The sequence below is a fragment of the Phyllobates terribilis genome, unplaced genomic scaffold, assembly GCF_046119375.1.
Source record: "Phyllobates terribilis strain yellow unplaced genomic scaffold, ASM4611937v1 Scaffold_5__5_contigs__length_657084704, whole genome shotgun sequence".
Taxonomy (NCBI): domain Eukaryota; kingdom Metazoa; phylum Chordata; class Amphibia; order Anura; family Dendrobatidae; genus Phyllobates; species Phyllobates terribilis.
In genome coordinates this window covers 620,520,680-620,543,666 of record NW_027362765.1, presented here as the reverse complement: position 1 = coordinate 620,543,666, position 22,987 = coordinate 620,520,680, and the positions used below count along the sequence as shown (strand labels likewise).

Below are 22,987 nucleotides of genomic sequence, written 5' to 3'. Positions count from 1 at the left end.
GACTTTCTTCAAACATCAGAATCACAGTGACTTTTAGACACCTCGGGTATTTTCATGGTTGATCTCATAAGCCAAGAAAAACTTCTTTCATCAATTGAGTGAATAGCTCAATGGTAAGTGCACTGGCTTCTGGACAAAGTTTTGGGTTCAAGTCCCAGCGAATAGTGACTTTTTTTTTATCACATGTCAGTCAGTTCTCAGACAAGGTATTTAGCCTCAAACTGGCATAATTCTGATGTTTGACTTTGATGTCTGATCATGTCCTAAAATGGACACTGTAAGTTGATTCCCTGTCATAAACAGGTACAGTGTTCCACCTCACCCATCTCCTCCTCACCCTTTCAGCAGCAATAATGTGCCATCTGTCCATTCCACATCTCATCCCTATATATCACCAAGAACAAATGCCACTTCTCCATCCCACCTGTCATCAGGAATGATGCACCCCTTGTCTGTCCCTCTCCCGTCCTCACCTGTGATCAGTAGGAATGATGTGCCATCTCTCCATCCCACGCCTTATTAGCAGGACACACAGTGCATTGTGAAAGTATTTGGCCCCCTTGAACTTTTCTACCTTTTGCCACATTTCTGGCTTCAAACATGAAGATATAAAATTCTAATTTTTTGGGGAAGAACCAACAACCAGTGGAACACAATCATGAAGTGGAACGAAATTTCTTGGATATTTTAAACTTTTTAAAAAAATTAAAAACTAATTTAGGTTTAATGAGTTTTCTGACGATATTTTTTTTGTTTTCTGTCATATTGAAGATGCTACTTGCTTGTTGAATTCCGGAGTTATCCACATCACATGCACTGGCTTTCATAAAGAGGTAAAAGAACAATTAAATCTTTCCTATCTAAAATTGACAAATTTGCTTGAGATTTTTATTTATTGAAAATTATAATTTTTTTCTTTAAAAGGAATCTGTCAGCATGTTTTTGCTATGTAAATTAAGGACAGCATGACGGAGATAAAGCACTAAACTCAATGGTGTCATATGTCCACGCTGTGTGGTGGTGTTACACTTTAATCACCTTGATTAACATTGCTGTGAGGATCCGGCAGGCCGGCAATCGTCCAACTCAGCCCCCTTCTGTGATAAGCACCTCACTGTCTGTAGAGAGCCTGGTGTGGGCAGGGGCAGCTTTCTCATCTCTGCTGCATTGCTAAACCTAAAAATTGTGTCCCTACTACTGCGCCCAGTAATCAAAGTGGTACATCGTTGGATTCAGGGTCTCTTTGCCTACATCATGCTGCTTAGAGGAGGTAGCAATAATCTGCTGAGAGATTCCCTTTGATCATTAAATCTTCTTAGAACAGTTTATATACAGTAGATGCACTTTGTTTTTGCAACACTTTTCACCTACTCAAATGAATGGGAAAAATAATGTTTTACATACATACGTACATACACCATACATACGTACGTACGTACGTACGTACGTACATACATACACCATACATACATACATACACCATACATACATACATACACCATGCATGCATACATACATACATACATACATACATACAACAAAATGCACGGTTGTACGCAGTGTTTTTTTTTCCAACGCTTTGTTTTGGGGCAGAAGCATTTGCAGCAAAAATGCAATGTCTGAACATTTGTTTCTGCTTGTCAATGGAAATCATTAAAGTGAACCTGTCACAAGGTTTGTCCCATATAAGATATGGCCACCACCGTTCAGCCCTGATATACAGCATTCTATAATGCAGGGTATATGCCCCCAAGCCGGCCTGCAAGACAATAAAAAGATGTTTTATTATACTTCCCTGCGTGGCGGTCGAGTCTGGTCCGAGGGGTGTCGCCCGTCCTTGTCCAGCGTCGTTGTCCTCCTTGCTTTGTGTGGATGACTCGTCCTGTACGTCATCCACAGATTCTCCCGGCATCGTGCTCCTACACAGGCATACTTCTCTGTCCTGATGAGGGCAGAGTACAGTAGTGCAGTGCGCATGCGCCTGGGCTCTTTGACCTGTTCTGGCACATGCACTGCAGTACTTTGCTCTGCCCTCGACAGGGCAGAGAAGTAGGCGTGCACAGGAGCGCAATGGCAGGGGACTGTATAGATGACATACGGGACGCGTCATCCACGCAAAGCAAGGAGGAGGATGACATCGCAAGAAGGGAGGCACCGAACCAAGACGAGCGACACCCCTCCACAAATTTTCCAGTGATCAGGACCTCCTGATGTCAGGCTCGAGAGGATCGGGATTCTTCGCATTCCTCTTTCCTTTTGCCGTGGTCCGGAGGCCGACATCTTGCTGATCAAGGGGTCCCTCAGCCTGTCCGGTTGAGCCAATGCTCCCGAGGAAAACTGCTTCCCCCTCGGGGGGCTCTCAGTTCACGCTGCTCAAGCCCTGCGTGCAACTCCTATGCGTCCTGAAGATTGAATTTGCAGCACTTCCGGTTATAAAGGTAGCGACATGCAGACCTCTAGTGCCCGGTGAGCGTTCCACCGTGGAACGCACTGCTTCTTTTTTTTTTTTTTTTTTTAAATGGTGCCAAATCCTAAATTTAAGGTGAAATGCCTTTTTGATGATTCTGATGGAAAACAGGTGTGATAATACTATTTAAGTATTGTTAGAGGGGAGCTGAGGTTACCAGTGCATCCAGAATGACCGCTATGGAAGGACAAACCACTGGTCGCTCTGATACACCTGCTGAACCACCAGTACAAGTTAGTTATCTGGGGATTACTCCCTTTCTGTTTCACTCACTGATTCCATCTGTCTTCGTTAGTATTTTTATTCTATGATCCCTTGTTCTTATAGGACAAGGTGATCCCTGAAATATCTGTGATGCCTTTGGCCACTAAGAAAAGAGGGAAATGATTTTCCATCTGTAACACAAAGCTACCGGATACATATGGGAAACAATTATGCACTGACTGTATTGCCAAGGTGGTTAAGGAGGAACATTCCTCTTTTATGACTGATATAAGCACCATAATGTGGGAAGAATCTAGTTCTGAGGAGGAAGAATTGTCAGGTTACTCTGATCCTGAACAAGAGGAAAGAGAAGGATCTATCTCCGTTTCCCCAAAGGATAAAAATAAATCTTTTTTCCTGGGAAGATACTGATGTACTTCTATCAGCCGTGAGAAACACCATGAAAGTCGAGGACACTCACCAGCCCTCCCCGGTACAGGATAAAACGATCGAGGTTTGAGAAGCCGTATGAACAGAGTATTCCCCGTTAATAATCATATTAAAGCCATGATACTAGAGGAGTGGAAAGACATGAAAAATGCACTAATTTATTCCCAGAAGTTTCAAATCACGTCTACCGTTTGAACCAGAGGCAATTAAAATTATGGAAACAAATCACTAAAATTGATATCCCGATAGCCAGAGTAGAGAAGAAAGCATCCACCCTATTTGAGAACTCATCATGTTTGAAAGACCCTATGGACAGGAAAGCAGACTGTCTTCTCAAAAAGACCTGGGAGACCTCTGCTACAATAATAAAAGCTTAAATAGCAGCTACCTCGGTAGCAAGGTACATGAATATATAGTTAAAGCAATCAGAAGGTCATCTGAGGAAGAAGACTTCCAGAGATGAGGTCCTAGAATCCATTTCATTACTAAAAATGGCAATGGGATTTATGGCTGACTCCTCAGCCGAGTCAATTAGATTTGCCGCAAGGAATGGGGCACTTTCCACCATGGCTAGGCGAGCAATATGGCTAAAAACTTGGTCAGGTGATAGCCATTCAAAGAACAAACTGTGTTCCATCCCCTTTTCTGGCCTTTGAGTATTCGGTCCAGTTCTGGACGATATGGTATAAAAAGCCTCAGAGGAAAAAAAGGGGTTTCCAGAAGAAAAACCTAAAGTATCATCCTTTCTGAGGCCTCGTTCCTATCAAAGACCAGAATATACTGGGAAGATGGAGCTACCCGAAGGGAGGTAATAGAAGGAATATCTTTGCCAGTGCAGGAAATGGCACGTGTAGACAATGATGCGAAGAGAGTAGTTGGGAGACTCCAATACTTAAAGCATGGACAGAAGTATCCAACAATCCATGGATACTCCAATCAATTGCAGAGGGATGCAGAAGAGCTTTCGTAGGGAAGATTCCACCTATCTACGCAGTCCCCGCAGGTCTCCAGAAAGCTAATGACGGATGTGGAAAAATTGGTGGATTCAGAGTAGTAATACCAGTGCCAGAAGCAGAATGGCTTGTGGAATACTATTCAAACCTATTTTCAATAAAAAAAAAAAAACGGGGGGGGCGATTTATAAATATAAATTCTCTAAACATGTCAGTGGCATACAATAAATTCAAGATGGAGTCGATAAGATCATCTATTCCACTAATAAAACATGATGATGTGTACGATAGATCTATTATCATGTACCCATTCACCCTCACAGTCAAAAATATCTAAGATTTGCACTGAAAAAGGGGGAGAACATTCTGCATTATCAGTTCAGATGCCTCCTATTTGGTCTATCCTCAGCCCCACGTATCTTCACCAAACTAGTGGCAGAAGTTATGGCTTTCCTGAGAGAGCAGGGAGTATTAATTGTCCAGTATTTGGACGATTTCCTATTAATTGCAGAGTCACCCCAGCGACTAAAAGCCAGTATAAGGGTATGTGCACACGATGCAGAAATGCTCAGGATTTTTTCCTGAGCGTTTCTGCATCTCTCTGGCAGGAAAAAACGCATGCGGATTGTACATGCGGTTTCCTGCCAGGGACATGCGGAAATGAAGCGGTCTTCACTTTCATTTCCGCATGCGGGTTGACAAGCGCTTCCCAAGCGATTTTAGCATCACTTGGAAAGTGCTTGTCAACTTTCCACTATATAAATCCATGCAACCGGCATGGATTTATATAGTGTGTGAATGTCAAAAAATAAAAAATAAATCTATACTTTACCCTCTGATGGCCCCCGGTGTCCTGCTTCATCGGTCCCGGCTGCCGGCAGTGAAGACTTTAGGACCTTCCGACGTCAGCGTCACGTGACCCGTCACATGACTCTGACGTCAGCGAAGGTCCTTCATTCAACTGCGAAGTGCCCGGGAAGCCAGCAGGACGCAGCACGGGCCGTCAGAAGGTGAGAATATATATATTTTTTATTTTATTCTTTTTTTTTTAATGGTACCTGGGTCTGGATGAGAGTCCTCTCATCCACACCCGGGTACCATCCGCACATTAGACCGCATGAAAAGCGCATCAACATATACAGTGATGCGGATTCCATGCGGTCTAATGCAAGTCAATGGCGGCAAAAGAGCAGCGTTTCCGCAAAATTAATTGACATGCTGCGGATTTTTGACCGCAGCGTTTACGCTGCGGAAAAATCCGCATCATGGGCACAGCACATGCGGATTTCCATTGGGGAAGATTGCTGCCCTTCTACCATGCGTTTTTCATGCGTTTCCGCAACTGCAAAAACGCCGCGGAAACGCATGAAAAACGCATCGTGTGAACTCAGCCTAACTTCAACCGTCTTGATTATAAAAAAAAAATCTGGGATGGATTGTAAACTGGAAGAAATCAGATCTTATACCAGGAAGAAGAAGAAACATCTTCCTAGGAATCCTCCTAGACTCAAAACTAAAAATATCCCTTTTACCAGTCATAAAAACAAACTTAGAGACAGAGTCCTCGCTTTCGGAAGGAAATCACAAATCTCCATCTGGGAAAGCATGAAAATTTTAGGATTAATGACAGCTTCTATACCCAGAGTTCAGTGGAGCCAATTCCACTCGAGACAACTACATCAGATTCTAACAACCTGAAACAGGAAGATGGACGGTCTAGACAAGAAAATAAGCTTGTCTGTGATAACCAGGAAGTCATTAACATGGTGGACTTCCAGGGCCAACCTACGGAAGGGGATTATGTGGAAGTTGTCTCCATTTGTAACAGTCACCACCGACGCAAGCAACAGTGGCTGGTGGGGTCCATATAAACGATCAGTACCTACAAGGTACCTGGTAGGGGCGAAACCTTCCCAGATCATCAAACCTCAACTCCAGGCAGTCTGGGAAACATTAAAAAGATGTCGGGCAGACCTAAAGAACCAATACATCAGAATCCTGTCAGACAATATCACAACAGTGGCCTTTCTCAGACATTAAGGGGAATCAAGACATCACCATCTGCAAGATTTAGCAGGAAAGATTTTTTAGTGGGTAGAAGAAACAGTACTATCAGTAAGTGCAATACACCTGAAGGGGTCTCAGAACTCCGTGACAGATTTCCTGTCGGGAAACAGCGCAACAGTCAGAATGGGAACTAAAGTGGGAAGAATTCCATCGCATAATACATCGATGGGATACTCAGTGGTATCTGTTCATCACAAGGAAAAACGCACAAACAGCCAAATTCTTCTTCCTCGATCCAAAAGACAGGCCAACAGGGGTAGATGCTTTGTCCCAGAAATGGGACATGGACTTGGCATATGCCTTTCCTCACTTGCTCTTAATTCCAGCAGTGCTAAGGAAGATACTGGAAGACCAAGCCAAGGTAATAGTAATATTACCCTTTTTGGCCCAGGAGAAGCTGGTTTCCTTTACTGAAAAAATGTCCCTAAAAGATCCAATCGTTCTTCCAGAGAGACTGGATCTGCTGATCCAGGGGCTGATATACCATCCCAACGTAAAGTTCCTCCAACCTGCATCCTGAGAGGCAGATCTTGAGATCTAAAGATCGTTCAGATTCCGTCAAATCAACTATGCAAAATAGTAGAAAGCCAGTAACATCAGCAATATACACGAAAATCTGTGGAAAAAATTGTGCACAGTATCAAGAAACTGACAGATTTCTAGTCCTAACATTCTAAATATACTAGAGATTCTACAGACTGGATTTCATAAAGGCCTAAGAGCTAGCACCCTAAAAGTGCAAATTGCAGCCTGTGGAGACACTGGGTCTTTCATGGGCATAATACTACTCAGACAACACAGGGTGAGAGTAAAACAGTGTGGCAATACTTTATTAAACCACCAATAACACCAAGGCGGATGGGAGAAATACAAGCATCGTCAACGATCCATACCTAAGGCTCTAGACGACTGCATTACCGTCAGGCTAGATCCAGCTTTTTTTTTACCAAAAGTAGTAACTTTTCATATGAGCAAGGAAATAGTCTTACCCTCTTTTTGCCAAGGCCATAAAAATAATCAAGAACTGACTTCACTCCCTGGATGTCAGGAGAGTAGTCCTCCATTACTTGGAGACAACAAAGGACTGGCGAGTAGACCCTAACCTGTTCGTACAGTTTGCAGGCAAAAACCAGGGGAAAAAGACATCAAAAACAGTGCTGGCAAGGTGGGTTAGGTCAGTGAGAAGTCTGACCTGTTCGTCTGAAGGAAGATCCTCTCCGGATAACATCAGGGCCCATTTGGCTAAAGCAGTAGCCACATCACGGGCAGAACGAGCAGGGGCCTCGGTGGACCAGATTTGCAGAGCTGCAACATGGACAAGCCTGAACATCTTTTGCAGACACTATAAACTGGACATTCTATCAGGCCAAAAAATGGCCTTCAGAAGAAAGTCCTCAAAGTAGTTGTCCCACCCTGAATGTATACTCTGGTATTCTCCTGATGGTGATGTCAGGAGGGACATTCTGGAAAGTAGGCATTAGTCCACCGGTAATAGGTTTTCCAGGAGTCCATCATGACAGCACCTATTACATTCCCTCCCTAACATTCCAGTCTGCGTCTGTGAAGGTAACATAGATAGAAGGAAACTAAATAAAATAGAGTGCGTCCGTCATGGTGTGGTACTTGGAAATTACTGGGGTTTGGGTGGAGGGAGAGCCTTTTATCCTCTTGTGTGTTCCTGTCCCTATCAAGGATACGAAGGACGACCTCCTGATAGGTTTTCCAGGAGTCCATCATGACAACACTATTACCGGTAGGACTAATGCCTACTTGTCTTGCAGGCTGAGTTAGGGGCATGTATACAGCATTGTTATACTGCTGTATATCAGGGCTGGAAGGTGGTGGTCTTACCTCATATGGTAAAAACCTGTTGACAGGGTCCCTATAATGAGTAACTAAACCTTCACTCTAAGTCTGGTGTAAAAAGCCTTGAAAAGTCGCAACATTTTTGTACAACACGAGGCTGCTCAAAAATTTAGCAACTTTTGTCATTTTCACACCCAAATCTACCAGCTACAAAAGGTTGGAGAGACGGAGTTTGGCAACCCCCCCCCCGTTTGTAAAATTTATGATGAGCTTATGGTGTTCCATCAAGACAAGCGTGAAAAACGCCCGTCTTAATGAATTGGTGCTTTTAATGCTTCATGTAGATTCATTTCCAATATAAAGTGATGGTGAACTCTAGGTATATACTTAGTTACAATGTTGGTTGTCCTAGCGGTGAAGATATCATACTGCATTATTTGTTTTAAGACTCTGCACTACTTAAAGAATATTGGATCATCTTTGAATGAAGAGATTGCAGATGGTTATACCAGATGCTTAGTAGCTGGTCTCCTGTCTCCAAGCCTTGCTGATGTTCAGCCTTCCAGCCTGACTCGGGTAAGCTCCCCTTACTGCCATGTTGTATTTCACTTCCTATAAAATTCAGCCTTTACAGCTTTTATCTGATATCTAGGAAGAACAGCTACAAGCTGTGTTATCAGCTGCCATTGAAACTAGCTCTATCAGTCTTTTAACTCGTTGTATCAAGCAATGGATTGTAGAAGGTAAGTGTAAACAACAAAAAATGTATTCACATTTCTATTTGTGCAAAATACACTATTTTGACTTTTCTCACCTGGTTCTGACTTGTGTAATTCACTTTGAAGAGAAACCCAGGTCAGCTCCAAACCTTCGCTTTGTGCTTGAATGGACGTGGGATAAAGTGGTCCTTACGAAAACCAATTTTGACAGAATTGGTAAGTTTTTGTATTGTTTTTTTGTAAGTATATACTGTACATGAGGTAATGGCTCTTATATATATGTCAATGGTAGTGTCCCTGCCTTTAATGTGAGATCGCATGCTGAGCTCTCATCTTTCCCTGCACTTGATGGCTGATTTAATCAGCCATCAAGTGCCTCCGCAGATGCAGCGGTTCTCCACCCGCGGCTGTTAACCTGTTAAATCCCGCCGACAATCGCTGATAGTGGGATTTAACACTTGCCCACCACAAGCATGTCATGTGATCGCGAGGTGCCAATGGGTTGCCATGACAGCCAGGGGTCTGCTGACCCACGTGCCTGACAGTGTGAATATCCTGTGACCATTGTCTCGTGGCCATCACTCATAGGAGAATCATCATTTCCGCAATACATGCTGGAGCACTGCAAAAAAATGCAATAAGAGGCAATCAAAGCATCGCGTCTAACCCAAAATGGTATCAATGAAAACATCAGCCCAGAGCGCAAAAATAAGCCAACACCCAGCCCCAGATCCCGAAAAATGAAGAAAACATTACAAGTCTCTGAAAATGGCGACAAGTGATATTATTTTTGTTTTTTTTAAAAAAAAATTTCCAGTTTAGGAAAAAAAAAAAACCTGCATGTTTGGTAGCTGCGTACTTGTATTGATCTGGGGAATCATATTGCTAGGTCAGTTTTACAATATATAGGGAACATGGTAAATAAAAAAAACAATTGTGGAATTGTACTTTTTTTTTGCAGTTTCTCCGTATTTGCAATTTTTGACTCGTTTTCCAGTACACTTTGTGGTAGAATGGTGTCATTAAAAAGTACAAGGATGCATGATGGGATTAGATACACCAGTCTGGGGCGTATTGCGCATGATTGAATTGGATACACAGGTCTGGGGTGTACTGTGCATGATAGGATTAGATACACCGGAGTGGGATGTATTGTGCATGATGGGATTGGATGCATGACTGTGGGGCGTATTGCGCGTGATGGGATTGGATACACCGGTCTGGGGTGTATTGTGCATGATTAGATTAGATACACCGGTCTGGAGCGTATCTCACATTTTGTTGCTCACTGTCAGTGATACTGACAAGTAGACTGTCACCGAGGATGGCCGGCAGCTCCGATTCTGTTAGTTGGTGCTGCTCGCTGTATCATAAGCTGGAGATAGATATGTGACCCTTTTGCCATAGAAGTGGACGGAGCGGGGTCACGCTTGCCACCACTGCTGCCATAGAAGTGGACGGAGCGGGGTCTTGTATTACACCACTGCTCCCTTAGAAATGTGTGAACCTGCTCCATCCACTTCTATATGAGCAATGGTGTAATGTGTGACCCTGCTCTATTTACTTGTATGGGAGCAGTAATATAGTGAATGGAGCAGGGTCACACATTAAACCACTGCTCCTATAGAAGCGGACGGAGCACGGTCACACATTACACCTCTACTCCCTTAGAAATGTGTACCCCTGCTCTGTCCACATCTATGGGAGCAGTGGTGTAATAGAATGGATAAATGTCCTGTAAATATATAATTTCACAAGCTCTCTACATATAATAAACTTACACCCTTTAGTGCCTTTCGTTTGGCACTAAAGGGTGTTTACCCTAATAAATGAAGAAAACGACGTGGGGTTCCTCTTATTATTGGTAACCAGCCAAGGTAAAGCAGGCAGCTGCGTGCTGATATTATCAGCCTGGGAAGGTTCCTGGTTATTGGGCCCTTCCCAGCCTAAAAATACCAGCCCACAGCCGCCCTAAAAGTGTTGCATCACATTAGATGCGCCAATTATAGTGGTTTGCCCAGCTCTTCCCGACTGCCCTGGTGCGGTGGCAATCAGGGTTATGGTAGTTGAGTTTGACAGCTGTGATTTGTCAAAAATCACATCTGGCATCAAGCCCTGGTGTTAGTAATGGAGACGTGTCTATCAGACACCCCCACTACTAACCCAGAAAGACAAAAACACAGACAGAGAAGTACATTTAAATTGAAAAAAACATTCCCCGGCACTTTCTCTGGTTCACCAATCTATTTTGGGGTGGTGGGGGGGGACTCCATGCTGGTCCGCTGTAGTCCAGGGAATCCTCCGTAGTCCACAAATGGAAACCTGAAGAAAATAAAGAGAGAAATAGACAAGACATTGGCCCTCGTTCACCAATTTATTTAAAAAAAAAGTTCCCATGCAGGTCCGACGTAGTCCATGGCAACGCTCCATAGGCTGTAGCAGCAGCCACTCCAGGTCCCCATGTGCTCCACGAGACCCGGCGGCTGTGATGAGCGGTGATGTAACTACACCGCTCATCAGTGACATAGTGCTCCATACAGTATAATGGCCCCATATAATAATAATAAGCTTTATATAGCGCCAACATATTCCGCAGCGCTTTACAATTCAGAGGGACATATACAACAGTCATAAGTAACATGGTTAAAGATAATACAATAATTAAAGCAAAAATAATGACGACCCTGCTCGTAAGAGCTTACAATCTACAATGAGGTGTGGGTAACACAAAGTACAGGGGCTTATTTACAATAATGGTCCATTTAGTGCTCCATACAGTATAATGGCCCCACATAGTGCCCCTCCCTACGGGGTGATGTCCCCACATAGTGCCCCTCCATCCTGGTGTAAATGGCCCCCATCTATACAATGCATATAGAAAAAAAACACGTGTTTACCTTCCCTGTGCGCCCATGCAGCACGGCTTCCTGTTCTGTGTGTTTTGATCAGAGCACAACAGCTTGATGATCTCCCTGCTGTGCTCTGAGCAGGTTGACAGGAAGCACAGCATGTGTATGTGTGTATGTACACACATACACACACACACTCTCACTCTCACACACACTCTCACTCTCACACACACTCTCACTCTCACACACACTCTCACTCTCACACACACTCTCACTCTCACACACACTCTCACTCACGCACACACACACACACACGCACACACACACACACACACACACACACACACACTTCTCAAAAAAATAAAGGGAACACTTAAAGAACAGAATATAACGCCAAGTAAATCAAACTTCTGTGAAATCAAACTGTCCACTTATGAAGCCACACTGATTGACAATCAATTTCACATGCTGTTGTGCAAATGGAATAGACAATAGATGGAAATTATTGCCAATTATCAAGACACACTCAATAAAGGAGTGGTTCTGCAGGTGGGGACCACAGACCACATCTCAGTACCAATGCTTTCTGGCTGATGTTTTGGTCACTTTTGAATGTTGGTTGTGCTTTCACACTCATTGTAGCATGAGACGTACTCTATAACCCACAGAAGTTGCTCAGGTAGTGCAGCTCATCCAGGATGGCACATCAATACGAGCTGTGGCAAGAAGGTTTGCTGTGTCTGTCAGTGTAGTGGCCAGAGGCTGGAGGCGCTACCAGGAGACAGGCCAGTACACCAGGAGACGTGGAGGGAGCCGTAGGAGGGCAACAACCCAGCAGCAAGACCGCTACCTCCGCCTTTGTGCAAGAAGGGACAGGAGGAGCACTGCCAGAGCCCTGCAAAATGACCTCCAGCAGGCCACAAATGTGCATGTGTCTGCACAAACGGTCAGAAACCAACTCCATGAGGGTGGTATGAGGGCCCGACATGCACAGATGGGGGTTGTGCTCACAGCCCAACACCGTGCAGGACGCTTGGCATTTGCCACAGAACACCAGGATTAGCAAAGTGGCCACTGGCGCCCTGTGCTCTTCACAGATGAAAGCAGGTTCACACTGAGCACATATGACAAAGCTGTGATATTTCTATTGTATCAAACTAAGCCCGTGTGTGATCGTAGTGCAGAACTGGAATAAGCCTTCTATGGTAAACATTCATAAGGCCGATCATCAGCTAACGTGTTCTCTCTCCCGCAGGTGCTCAGCTTTTTGATGGTTCATGCCATTTCATTGATTCTCAGACACTCCAGTCTCTACACCACTGTCAGCTCCGCCTCAGTAACCTTACAATTGTCTTGAACTGTTTTAGGAAAGAGGCCAAAGAGCTTACAAAACAAGGTACACAAAGGTCTACCTAACGCATCTGTGTTTTGTTTTTCTTTGTTTTTTCATAACAACTCTAATTATAATAATATAAACAAGCTAGAATTTTAAGTTTGCCTATCATTACGAAATCTAAAACTTATAAAAACTATCGACGGATGAAACAAATGGGAATTTGTTCGGTTTTGAGAGCAGTGACCACTCAGCAGTGAGTGTCTGTTGCTGGATTTGCAAGTGGAGTCAGAGGCCGGGCAGTCACAGCTGAAGTGCTACAAGTGCTGAGCTGCCACCATCCTTTCAGATCCAAACTTCTTACATGTCAGCAGGTTTCTCAATCAGTATCAACATTTGAATTAGTTTGTGATTAGGACAAAATGCTAAGAACCCTACAAAAACGTAACTTTTTCTACATAGACCCTTTCCCTCACCATGGGGTGCATTTCATTGAGTTTTTCTAGTACCCAGAAGTTAAGGAAATCAAGTTGACAATTATTCTTCTTGGCTTCTACCCAGTCTAATGCAGTTTTCATTTGTCAGCGGATTTTTGCCCTAGGCAGTATCATCAAATAAGTAATGTGTATCAAATACAGCAAAATATTTTAACGTGTTTCCTACATTATTTGACTTAAACATTTCCTATTTTCCTTCATTAGGATTAGTTAACTTAACCAATAAGCTTTCAGTGACCAAGCTCTTAAGTCACTATGCCTCTGTAGTCCTTTGGTTTTGTCGTTGTGGTCTTCTGCCAGATAACCCAGGTAAGGGCTTGCTCCCACTTGCTGTTCAATCCAATAAAAAAATCAGATTGCACTCACCCCAATGTTACCCTATGGTGTAGCTCACATCTGCGATTATTTTCTCATGCGAAAACGATTGTACCCGAGAATTGGATTGTACACGCCCATTTAAGTCTATGGGTGCGTGTGAAACATCACACTGCACTTGGATATCACCCGAGTGCAGTGCGATTCCCGCCGGCAACAGGAGATGGAGAAATGACTTTCTCCGTCCCCTCTCCAGCTGTGCTGCGATCCCCTCATGCGAGAGAATCCGGGCACTGACACTCAGCTCACGCTCCCAGCAGAGCAGGAGCCCACACTCATTAGCATTTCTGATGCCATAAGCTAGTGGGACCCCGGCATAAACCTTCAGGGCAGAAAACATCTCCAATGCACAGCCTTTTTGGGTCCGAGAACAACATGGTCTGATCGAACCAACTCCATGGCCTGCAATAGTACTAAAGACTTACCTTCTGAGACATTTACTTTATATTGAAAGTATGTGCCATAAATAACAACTAGTTGCTGGATCAATTTATAGAGCTCCCACTCGTGAGGAAAATAGAGGTACCATTCTAATTGGTTTGCTGACCAGAAAGTAAGAGACCATGCATTCAGCTCTATACATTGTAGTATACAGTACAGACCAAAAGTTTGGACACACCTTCTCATTTAAAGATTTTTCCGTATTTTCATGACTATGAAAATTGTACATTCACACTGAAGGCATCAAAACTATGAATTAACACATGTGGAATTATATACTTAACAAAAAAGTGTGAAACAACTGAAAATATGTCTTATATTCTAGGTTCTTCAAAGTAGCCACCTTTTGCTTTGATGACTGCTTTGCACACTCTTGACATTCTCTTGATGAGCTTCAAGAGGTAGTCACCGGAAATGGTCTTCCAACAATCTTGAAGGAGTTCCCAGAGATGCTTAGCACTTGTTGGTCCTTTTGCCTTCACTCTGCAGTCCAGCTCACCCCAAACCATCTCGATTGGGTTCAGGTCTGGTGACTGTGGAGGCCAGGTCATCTGGCGTAGCACCCCATCACTCTCCTTCTTGGTCAAATAACCCTTACACAGCCTGGAGATGTGTTTGGGGTCATTGTCCTGTTGATGCCTTCAGTGTGAATGGACAATTTTCATAGTCATGAAAATACAGAAAAATCTTTCAATGAGAAGGTGTGTCCAAACTTTTTGTCTGTACTGTGTGTAGGACACTGAAACAGTCGAGTGTTTCCCTTCTCCCATCATCTACAATGCATATAAGGGCCATTCACGCATGTGACATTTCTTCATCTGATCTTCTCCTTTCTGTGCTACAGGAATCAGGATTCGCACATTCTGCCACAATACGGCTCCCCCAGAAATGACCCCACAGCACACCATAATTACCTTCCCTTTCAGTGCTATGCCTCGCTGGTCTTCTCCATGACATATAAAATACATATGACCAAGCACATGGTTGAGGGCACACTGAAGGGTATCCTGGGCCACAGATTATGCACTTTTGATCTAGAGCAAGAATTTTTTTTTTAATTAGCCAATGGCCTTGTTGGATAGGTCATCAAATTTGTTGTGACCGAACAACCCCCTTAACTAATAAATGTTTTGCTGCAATTGTCACGATTTTCTTGACCAAAACAAAATGAATGTACTTTTTGTTTTTCATTTTGCTATATACTTGTGTTTATTCTCCCTTTTTTTTCCTTGTTCATTCGGTCAGATGGAGCCGTGCAGTTGACCAGGCCATACTACAATTATCAACTGGTTCAGCACTACTATGCTGAGCGTCGGAAAAAGTTGGAGCATTTGTCTAGGTAGTGAAAATGTTGCTCTGTTTTCTGTAATACGGACTTCAGTTCCCTACCACTTTTTCTAGTCAGTTTGTCAGAAATCCCTATTGGAGCTCATTCAGACGTCCATAAAAACTGTCTGAGATGGAACTGCAATGCACATTCTGGCCACTGCTCTCCAGACTCGAGAGTGACCGGCTCATAGAAATACATGAAGCTGTCACGCTTGGGTCTGGAGACCCGCAGCCAGTCTGTGCATTAGCGTCTGTGCTTAGACGTCTGAATAAGCCCTTTGCTGATGGTGGTTTTTTTTTTTTTTCCCTTGACACAAAATTGAAAAATCTAAAGGAAAGAGTCTTGCTCCTTTTATTGGATTTATTCCCCAAAAATTGCATGCTAGGTAACACATTCATCCTTCTCCATCACCCCATTTCTGCTGCATGAAAGTGCACACATTTTAGTTGGAGCAAAGAGCTTTTGGTGTAAATGCCATCATTGGGACCGGATTGGATTAGGTTCTTCTGTATAGATCAGAGGCTGTTAATTGCTGTCCGACCTACATGTTACTTTGTGCTGCTGGAAAGCCACAATTACAAGGTTTTAGAAGCGCTGGAGTGTCCAGGTCTGACCGTATATAAATGACTCTGGGCTGAATACTTATTGACAACATCCAAATCTGAGACTGTTAAGGGGGAGAAAAAAAGTAACATTTAATTAAATATAAGAAAGCATTTTAAATTTGTAAATGTATATGGCCATGATAACAGATGAATAAAACTTCTCAGACATTTTCGGAAGGCAGAGATTACAAAATTAAAAAATTGTTCTGAAGGCCAAACGTGACCCTTACCTTTAAGGAGTTATACAAACTGATTAATAATATTGCGCAACATTTTTTTTATTGCTTTTAGGGGTATAAAGGTAACACTTTTTATGTTTCCTATGTTACAGAGGTAAATGGAATTCTACCTTGATGATCGATAACCTGATTTCTCGGCTTGGAGAAAGAGTTGAGCATTTATGGAAGAGAGACGGTGGCTCAGGCAAATATCCACCTGCTACCTTGCATGTAAGAAAAACCAATAAGGCAATCTTATGTTTATGCCATAACTGTTTAGTACTGTTTCCAATCACTTCAAACCCATTTAACTATACATCACAGGCCAAGTTCTTTCTCTTCCAAAGTGTTAATGCTAATTGGGTGCTGAAGTGGAACTTACAACTGAACCTCATTGAAATGCATGTTCAGTGTAAAACAGCATGGAAAGTATCTGATCTGTTTCTGCTGTGGACTCTTCATTATGATCAGTAAAGGTTCTGGTGTGTGGTCCTCTTTAAGCGTTTGAAAACATTTTCATACCATCTTTTTATCGATTACTTCAATAAATTCTTGGATGTTAGAAGCTGGAACATTTTTCCCTCCTTTTTTCCATTGCAGTTTTAGACCTTTATACTTTATCCGGTAGCTTTAACAAAAGTTATTGGATATATCGCTACTATTTCAAATGTCTGCCTCTGAAGTTGATGTAAAGTTCCTAATGCTTAGCGGGCAACAGAAGGTTGTCCAGCAACTCAATGAAATAACTTTTATTCCTCATCCATCTCCGCCGGTCATCGATCCACCAAGGCTGATGCTGCAGTGGAGTGCTATTGAGCCCCTAATCCGTAGAGGTTCCTGAAGGGTTTAGCCTGTGGACTTCCAAAAAAAATTGGAAGGATGAGTATTATAACCCACCCTCCCCCAAATCGCACTGTTGCCTACTGAATTGCTCCTCCAAACCTCTGCCTTAGGGGCTTCCTCCTGGGTTTGTTTGGGGATTGTCTCCTTTTTATTTCCTAATTTTCAAAATCTAATTTGTAGTGCTATATCATAAAACTATTTTATCTCGCTCTCCCTGCTCGGGATAATCTGAGGCTTGACTTTTTGTTGTCAATGGGCACTTTTCACGCTGTTTGTGGGACGGTCACTTTTTTTTTTTACTGGCTTTCAGTCCTGGGCTTCTCCTTTGCCTCCATCTGTTCTTCCTGTTCGTCTACACCTCCTTTCTACAGCTCCAGCCACCTTTCTGCTGCCAACATAATTTTGGGACGCAGTTCTGTGATTTTACAGCTCTTGAACCTCTCCCTGGTACTTTTAGGCGTCGTCCTGGTCCTTTTTAATTTTTTTCTATGTGCCATGTCCTTTTCCAAGGGAGAACTTATTTTAGGAAGCTTTCCCCCTGTTGCACTGGTCACCTATTTTGTTTGTTTGCTCTGTGACAAATGTTTATCATGTGGTCAGTGAGGCTGCCTTAACGCTTCGCCTACTCACAACCCCTTAGATTCCCCTAAAGAACTGAGCAGCATGTGCCAGATCTTTGACTTTGGCTCAAAGTAACCTGGCCACCCTCTCCCAGTCCACAGTTGATTTCTCTAGATCGCTTGCTAGCCCAACTTGCGTGTCAATGTTTTCTTTCCTAAGTCGAGTAATTCTGCCCTGTCTCACATAGAAATTGAGGCGCATACTTCCCTATGCACAGATGCTTTCACAAGACATAGGATTTCTTCCCACACATCCTCTGGCATTCCTCGGACAGTGCCACCGCGGATGAGATTGCGTCTGCCCCTGCCCAGTCTGATTCTCCAGGGGTTACCTCTGAGTGATTCTGAGTCTGAGCAGAATACTAAGCTAGCCTCTGCATTGCATGACCTTTGCTGGGCAATGAGGGCCACCCTCGAAGGCAAGTAAGTAGTGTCCTCCTCTCCTTCCCAAAAAGTAGTTTCCTTCCGTCAAGTCCGGCAACCATTCTCTTATCCAACCATGAAGAATTGGTGATTCTCTTACCAAAGAATGGCCGTACGGACTGACTCGTGCCTTTCCCCAGGAGGTTTGAGGTAATTTTCTCCTTGCAGAGTAATTAGTTGTCAAATTTTCTATACCTCCCTCTGTTGAAGCCCAGGTAGCTAGTGTCTAGAGCCACTACCTTGCTCTTCTCTCATTCAGTATCCCTCAGATAAAAGTTCAGGACTCTAAAAAGTGGCAGCAAGTTGATGTCATGCTTCTGTGGCGTGTCTCGTATTTCTTTACAAAAGGTGTGATTTCTTGTGGCAATAACCTCCATTGATAGCGTGCCTGAGCACACTTCCCTTTCCTGCGGGGCTCTCTTATTTTGTTCCCTATGAGGACAAGCTGTTCTTGTTCTCTGTGCTACATTGTTTTCCAAAAGTTGATCAAGTCATTCCCCATTAATGATAACATTGTTCTCCCCTCCTTGTGCCTATCCTCCTGCTGGTCCCTGTGAGTGTTTTCTCTCTGTCTAGGTATGGTCAGAGCCATTAGGGCCTATCTTTCTTATGGAAATCTTCCAGAGATCCAATTCTCTTTTTGTGATCCCTGATGGGTCACACTAGGCTTGTCAACCTCCAAGACAACCATTCCCATATTGATCAGTTTCACTATTATGCAAGCTAACAAGACCAAGGGTAAATCTCCACTGTTCAAGATTACTGCTGATTCCACAAGGTTGGTCGGAGCCTCCTGGGCAGTCTGGTTGGCTGCTATCTGGCCTCTGTCCACACTTTTTGTAAAATTTTACAAGATTTACACTATGGCTTCTGCCAACTTGTGATATATGGTGCTGCAGTCTGGTATGCGGTTTGTTATTTGTTGTTTTTCCCCAACCATTGGGCGTTCTCTGGGATGCTCACGGTCCTGTAACTCGCAATTATAGAATTGTGAAAATTGCATTTTTCTTACTGTAAAATCCCTTTCTCATTGAATATACTGGGTCACATTGCTGTTGTCTTCCCATTTTTCAGTACTTTATATGATATGTTGAACATCTTTTTTGATTTTTTTTCTTATTCTTTCAATATAGTAGTATGAAAAATTAAAAAAAAAAAGTAAAGCTGAAACTTACAAATGTTTAATTTCTTCATAATAGTCCTATGCTACTTTTATCTCCCTAAAGCATCTCTCTCAACTAGTTTTAACCGGACAGCCCCTTTATCACTTATTTGCAGTATGGGTGATGACTTGCTAATCGGTTGGTGTCTGGGTGTTGGGACCCACACCAACGTGGAACTTTCATTCCCAAAGAGGAACATTTATCCCCGATTAGAAATGGAGCATCATATCGGATGTCTGAACCCCTCCCGAGATGGCTGCCCCTATAATCATGCACAGAAAATATGATAGTCATACAACTTAACTCGGAAGAAGAATGATATACGATATGGTATTATTTACCCCTTCACAACATCTGCCATATATGTACGGCACTTAGGGTAGTGCATTCCCGCAAACTGCTGTTCATGTACGCCGCTGCGAGGTCCTGTCACTGCGCTGAATCACGATGGCTGCTGTCTCTTACAGCTGACCATCCCTGCACGTTGTCAGTTGTCATTCCAGTAACTTGGGTATCTATGGTTATGATAAATCATATAGTGAGTTAGTTGCTAGTGGTATTATCCATGGATGCACATGAGGTAAGCGACATAGTGAATCTGAAGAACTATACTTAATTTTTAATTGGAGGTATTTGCTAATATTATAACTACTGCTTGATCTTTGAGATGGGAATACCCCTTTTTAACTTTTTTCGTTCTTGCTAACTGATCTTTAACACTGTGTGTTGCAGGCACTTCTAGACGTGTATCTACTAGAAGATACAGATGAAATAAACAAACACACAATTGTATCCTTTTTCCGTTTACCAGATGACCTAAAACAAAAAGGTCTCATGATTTCCACCATATTTGTGATTTATGCCAGACAAAGGCGTATGGTTTAGTGGAAAAGGCCTGGCTTAAAGTGCAACACTGTGGGCCAAAAGTTCACCAATTTCTTTCACAAATTAAGCTAGAGTTCTCTTGTCTAAACCAAAACATATAGTTTTGTGCAAAACATTTATAATTATTTACAAGACTATGTATTGCAAATAACCTTAACCACTTGTATACCAGATGGTCTATTTTTTGTTGGATGTCATGTACTCGTTCTCAGATAAGCCGGATTCTTCCATAGAATCATTTCCCGCAGCTTTTTCCATCCCTTGTGGTCTAATAAAACTTACTCAAGGCTTTTGGCTTCTGGATCACAATGATTATCAGGTATTGTTTTTACTGTTTACTTGTATTTTTAATTATTATAGTACCCTTAAGGTTGTGTAGATATCTGGGCTGGTAATATCATCCTGGTAATTCTACTGAACTCAACCGGTTCAGTAAAAATACCTTTTCACTTTGCTTTATAAAGAAGAAACCCCTTCAGAAATGCTGACATGTAGCTGATCTGGCTCTAATAGAAAACGGGGAATTTAGAGTTTTGTCCTTCCACACAATCCATACCATTTTACTTCAGATACACACTTCATTTACAGGGGTTGTCCACTACCGACAAACCCTTAACTCCATTCCCCCTAGAAATGAAAAGTAATGTATATTAGTCTTCCGCAACGGTTGGCAGTCAAGCGAGATAGGCGCTGCTATTCCTGGCAGGTGACATTGTTGTTTCACATGACTGCCGCAGCAAATCCGCAGCGTATTGACTGCAGCCTTTACTATTTTGTCAGAGCAGACGTCTGCGATTCTTGTCTTGTGTCCACATCAACCTGTCACCCGCTGGGAACTACAGCATCGTCATTGCTCAAGGCGCTGCGGCAATTGAATATACAGTGTGTGTCTATGTATATATAGTCTATAATTGATATTATGTATGTTAAAGGGTTTGGGACTTTAATATTGATTCACAATCTTTAGGATAGGTCACCAGTTTCCAATCAGTGGGGGTGAGACTCTCCACACCCCCACTTATCAGCTCTTCCAGTTGCCACTGGCAGCCAGACGTACTCAGTTGTGAAGCGGAATTACACAGTCCGACAACTGCACAGTAGTCTCTTCCGTGTACTGTACAGGCGGCAAATGTGTAGTACCAGGTTGTGGCCACTTTACAGTTGATGGCGCTGTGCAGCTCCACAGCTGACACTTAAAGCATCTGATTGGTGGGGGGGGGTTAAATGTCACACCCCCAGCATTCAGATATTGATGACCTATCGTAACGATAATCCGTCACTAGCAAAGTCCCAGACAACTGCTTTTAAGGATTTTATTACTCATTTCTCTGAGCTGCCGGCTTCTGCACATCTTTAAGGTAACCTGTCACCTCCAAAAAAATATGCTATTTATCTGCATATATAGTGGTAATCTGCAGGTAAGTGGCTATGGAATCATGTCTGGAAAGCTTACTGGAGAAAGGGATGAAAAAAAGTTAATTTTCCAGAATTGGGACATGAATTCACATCCTAGGAAGGGGTCCGCATGTGTGGAGGGGATTTAGGAGCTGAGCGTCTTCCACACTTGGCTAATGCTGGCTGTAAGACATAGCTGACATCAGTCTCTAACAGCCGCTGCCGGAGCGAAGTTTCCGTTGCGATGGTTACCAATTTAAACACTGCTGCCAATCTGGTGGGGACCGATTAGTTACTATGACAGCCGGTGGTATGCTGAAGATTCTGTCATTGTCCTCTTAATACCACGATCTCAACTACAGTGGGGAAAAAAAGTATTTAGTCAGCCACCAATTGTGCAAGTTCTCCCACTTAAAAAGATGCGAGAGGCCTGTAATTGTCATCATAGGTAGACCTCAACTATGAGAGACAAAATGAGAAAACAAATCCTGAAAATCACATTCTGATTTGGAAAGAATTTTTTTTTTAAATATTGGTGGAAAATAAATATTTGGTCAATAACAAAAGTTCATCTCAATACTTTGTTATATATCCTTTGTTGGCAATGACAGAGGTCAAACATTTTCTGTAAGTCTTCACAAGGTTGGCACACACTGTTGCTGGTATGTTGGCCCATTCCTCCATGCAGATCTCCTCTAGAGCAGTGATGTTTTGGGGATGTCGCTGGGCAACACGGACATTCAACTCCCTCCAAAGCTTTTCTATAGGGTTTAGATCTGGAGACTGGCTAGGCCACTCCAGGACCTTGAAATGCTTCTTACGAAGAAACTTCTTCGTTGCCCTGGCGGTGTGCTTAGTATCATTGTCATGCTGAAAGACCCAGCCACGTTTCATCTTCAATGCCTTTGCTGATGGAAAAGGTTTGCACTCAAAATCTCATGATACTTGGCCCCATTCATTCTTTCATGTACACGGAACAGTCGTCCTGGTCCCTTGGCAGAGAAACAGCCCCAAAGCATGACTTTGCCACCCCCATGCTTCACAGTAGGTATGGTGTTCTTTGGATGCAACTCCACATTCTTTCTCCTCCAAACACGCTGAGTTGTGCTTCTACCAAACAGTTCTACTTTGGTTTCATATGACCATATGACATTCTCCCAATACTCTTCTGGATCATCCAAATGCTCTCTAGCAAACTTCAGACGGGCCCGGACATGTAATGGCTTATGCAGGGGGACACGTCTGGCACTTCAGGATCTGAGTCCCTGGTGGCGTAGTGTGTTACTGATGGTAGCCTGTAAAGTTGGTCCCAGCTATCTGCAGGTCATTCACTAGGTCCCCCCG

The 22,987-nt window shown here is 43.1% G+C and overlaps 1 protein-coding gene across 1 annotated transcript in view; it reads left to right on the top strand.

Moving 5' to 3' along the window:
* The window catches only part of LOC141273770 (protein ELYS-like), a 112,169-nt gene that overhangs the window by 29,837 nt on the left and 59,345 nt on the right, over window positions 1-22,987 (top strand). Inside the window, exons 11-20 of the mRNA XM_073686107.1 lie at window positions 772-833; window positions 8,395-8,523; window positions 8,600-8,690; window positions 8,793-8,882; window positions 12,771-12,911; window positions 13,550-13,654; window positions 15,407-15,500; window positions 16,428-16,545; window positions 20,096-20,152; window positions 20,421-20,567. Of these exons, the coding sequence (XP_073542208.1) occupies window positions 772-833; window positions 8,395-8,523; window positions 8,600-8,690; window positions 8,793-8,882; window positions 12,771-12,911; window positions 13,550-13,654; window positions 15,407-15,500; window positions 16,428-16,545; window positions 20,096-20,152; window positions 20,421-20,567 (1,034 nt within the window). The remainder of the gene's footprint in view (window positions 1-771; window positions 834-8,394; window positions 8,524-8,599; window positions 8,691-8,792; window positions 8,883-12,770; window positions 12,912-13,549; window positions 13,655-15,406; window positions 15,501-16,427; window positions 16,546-20,095; window positions 20,153-20,420; window positions 20,568-22,987) is intronic.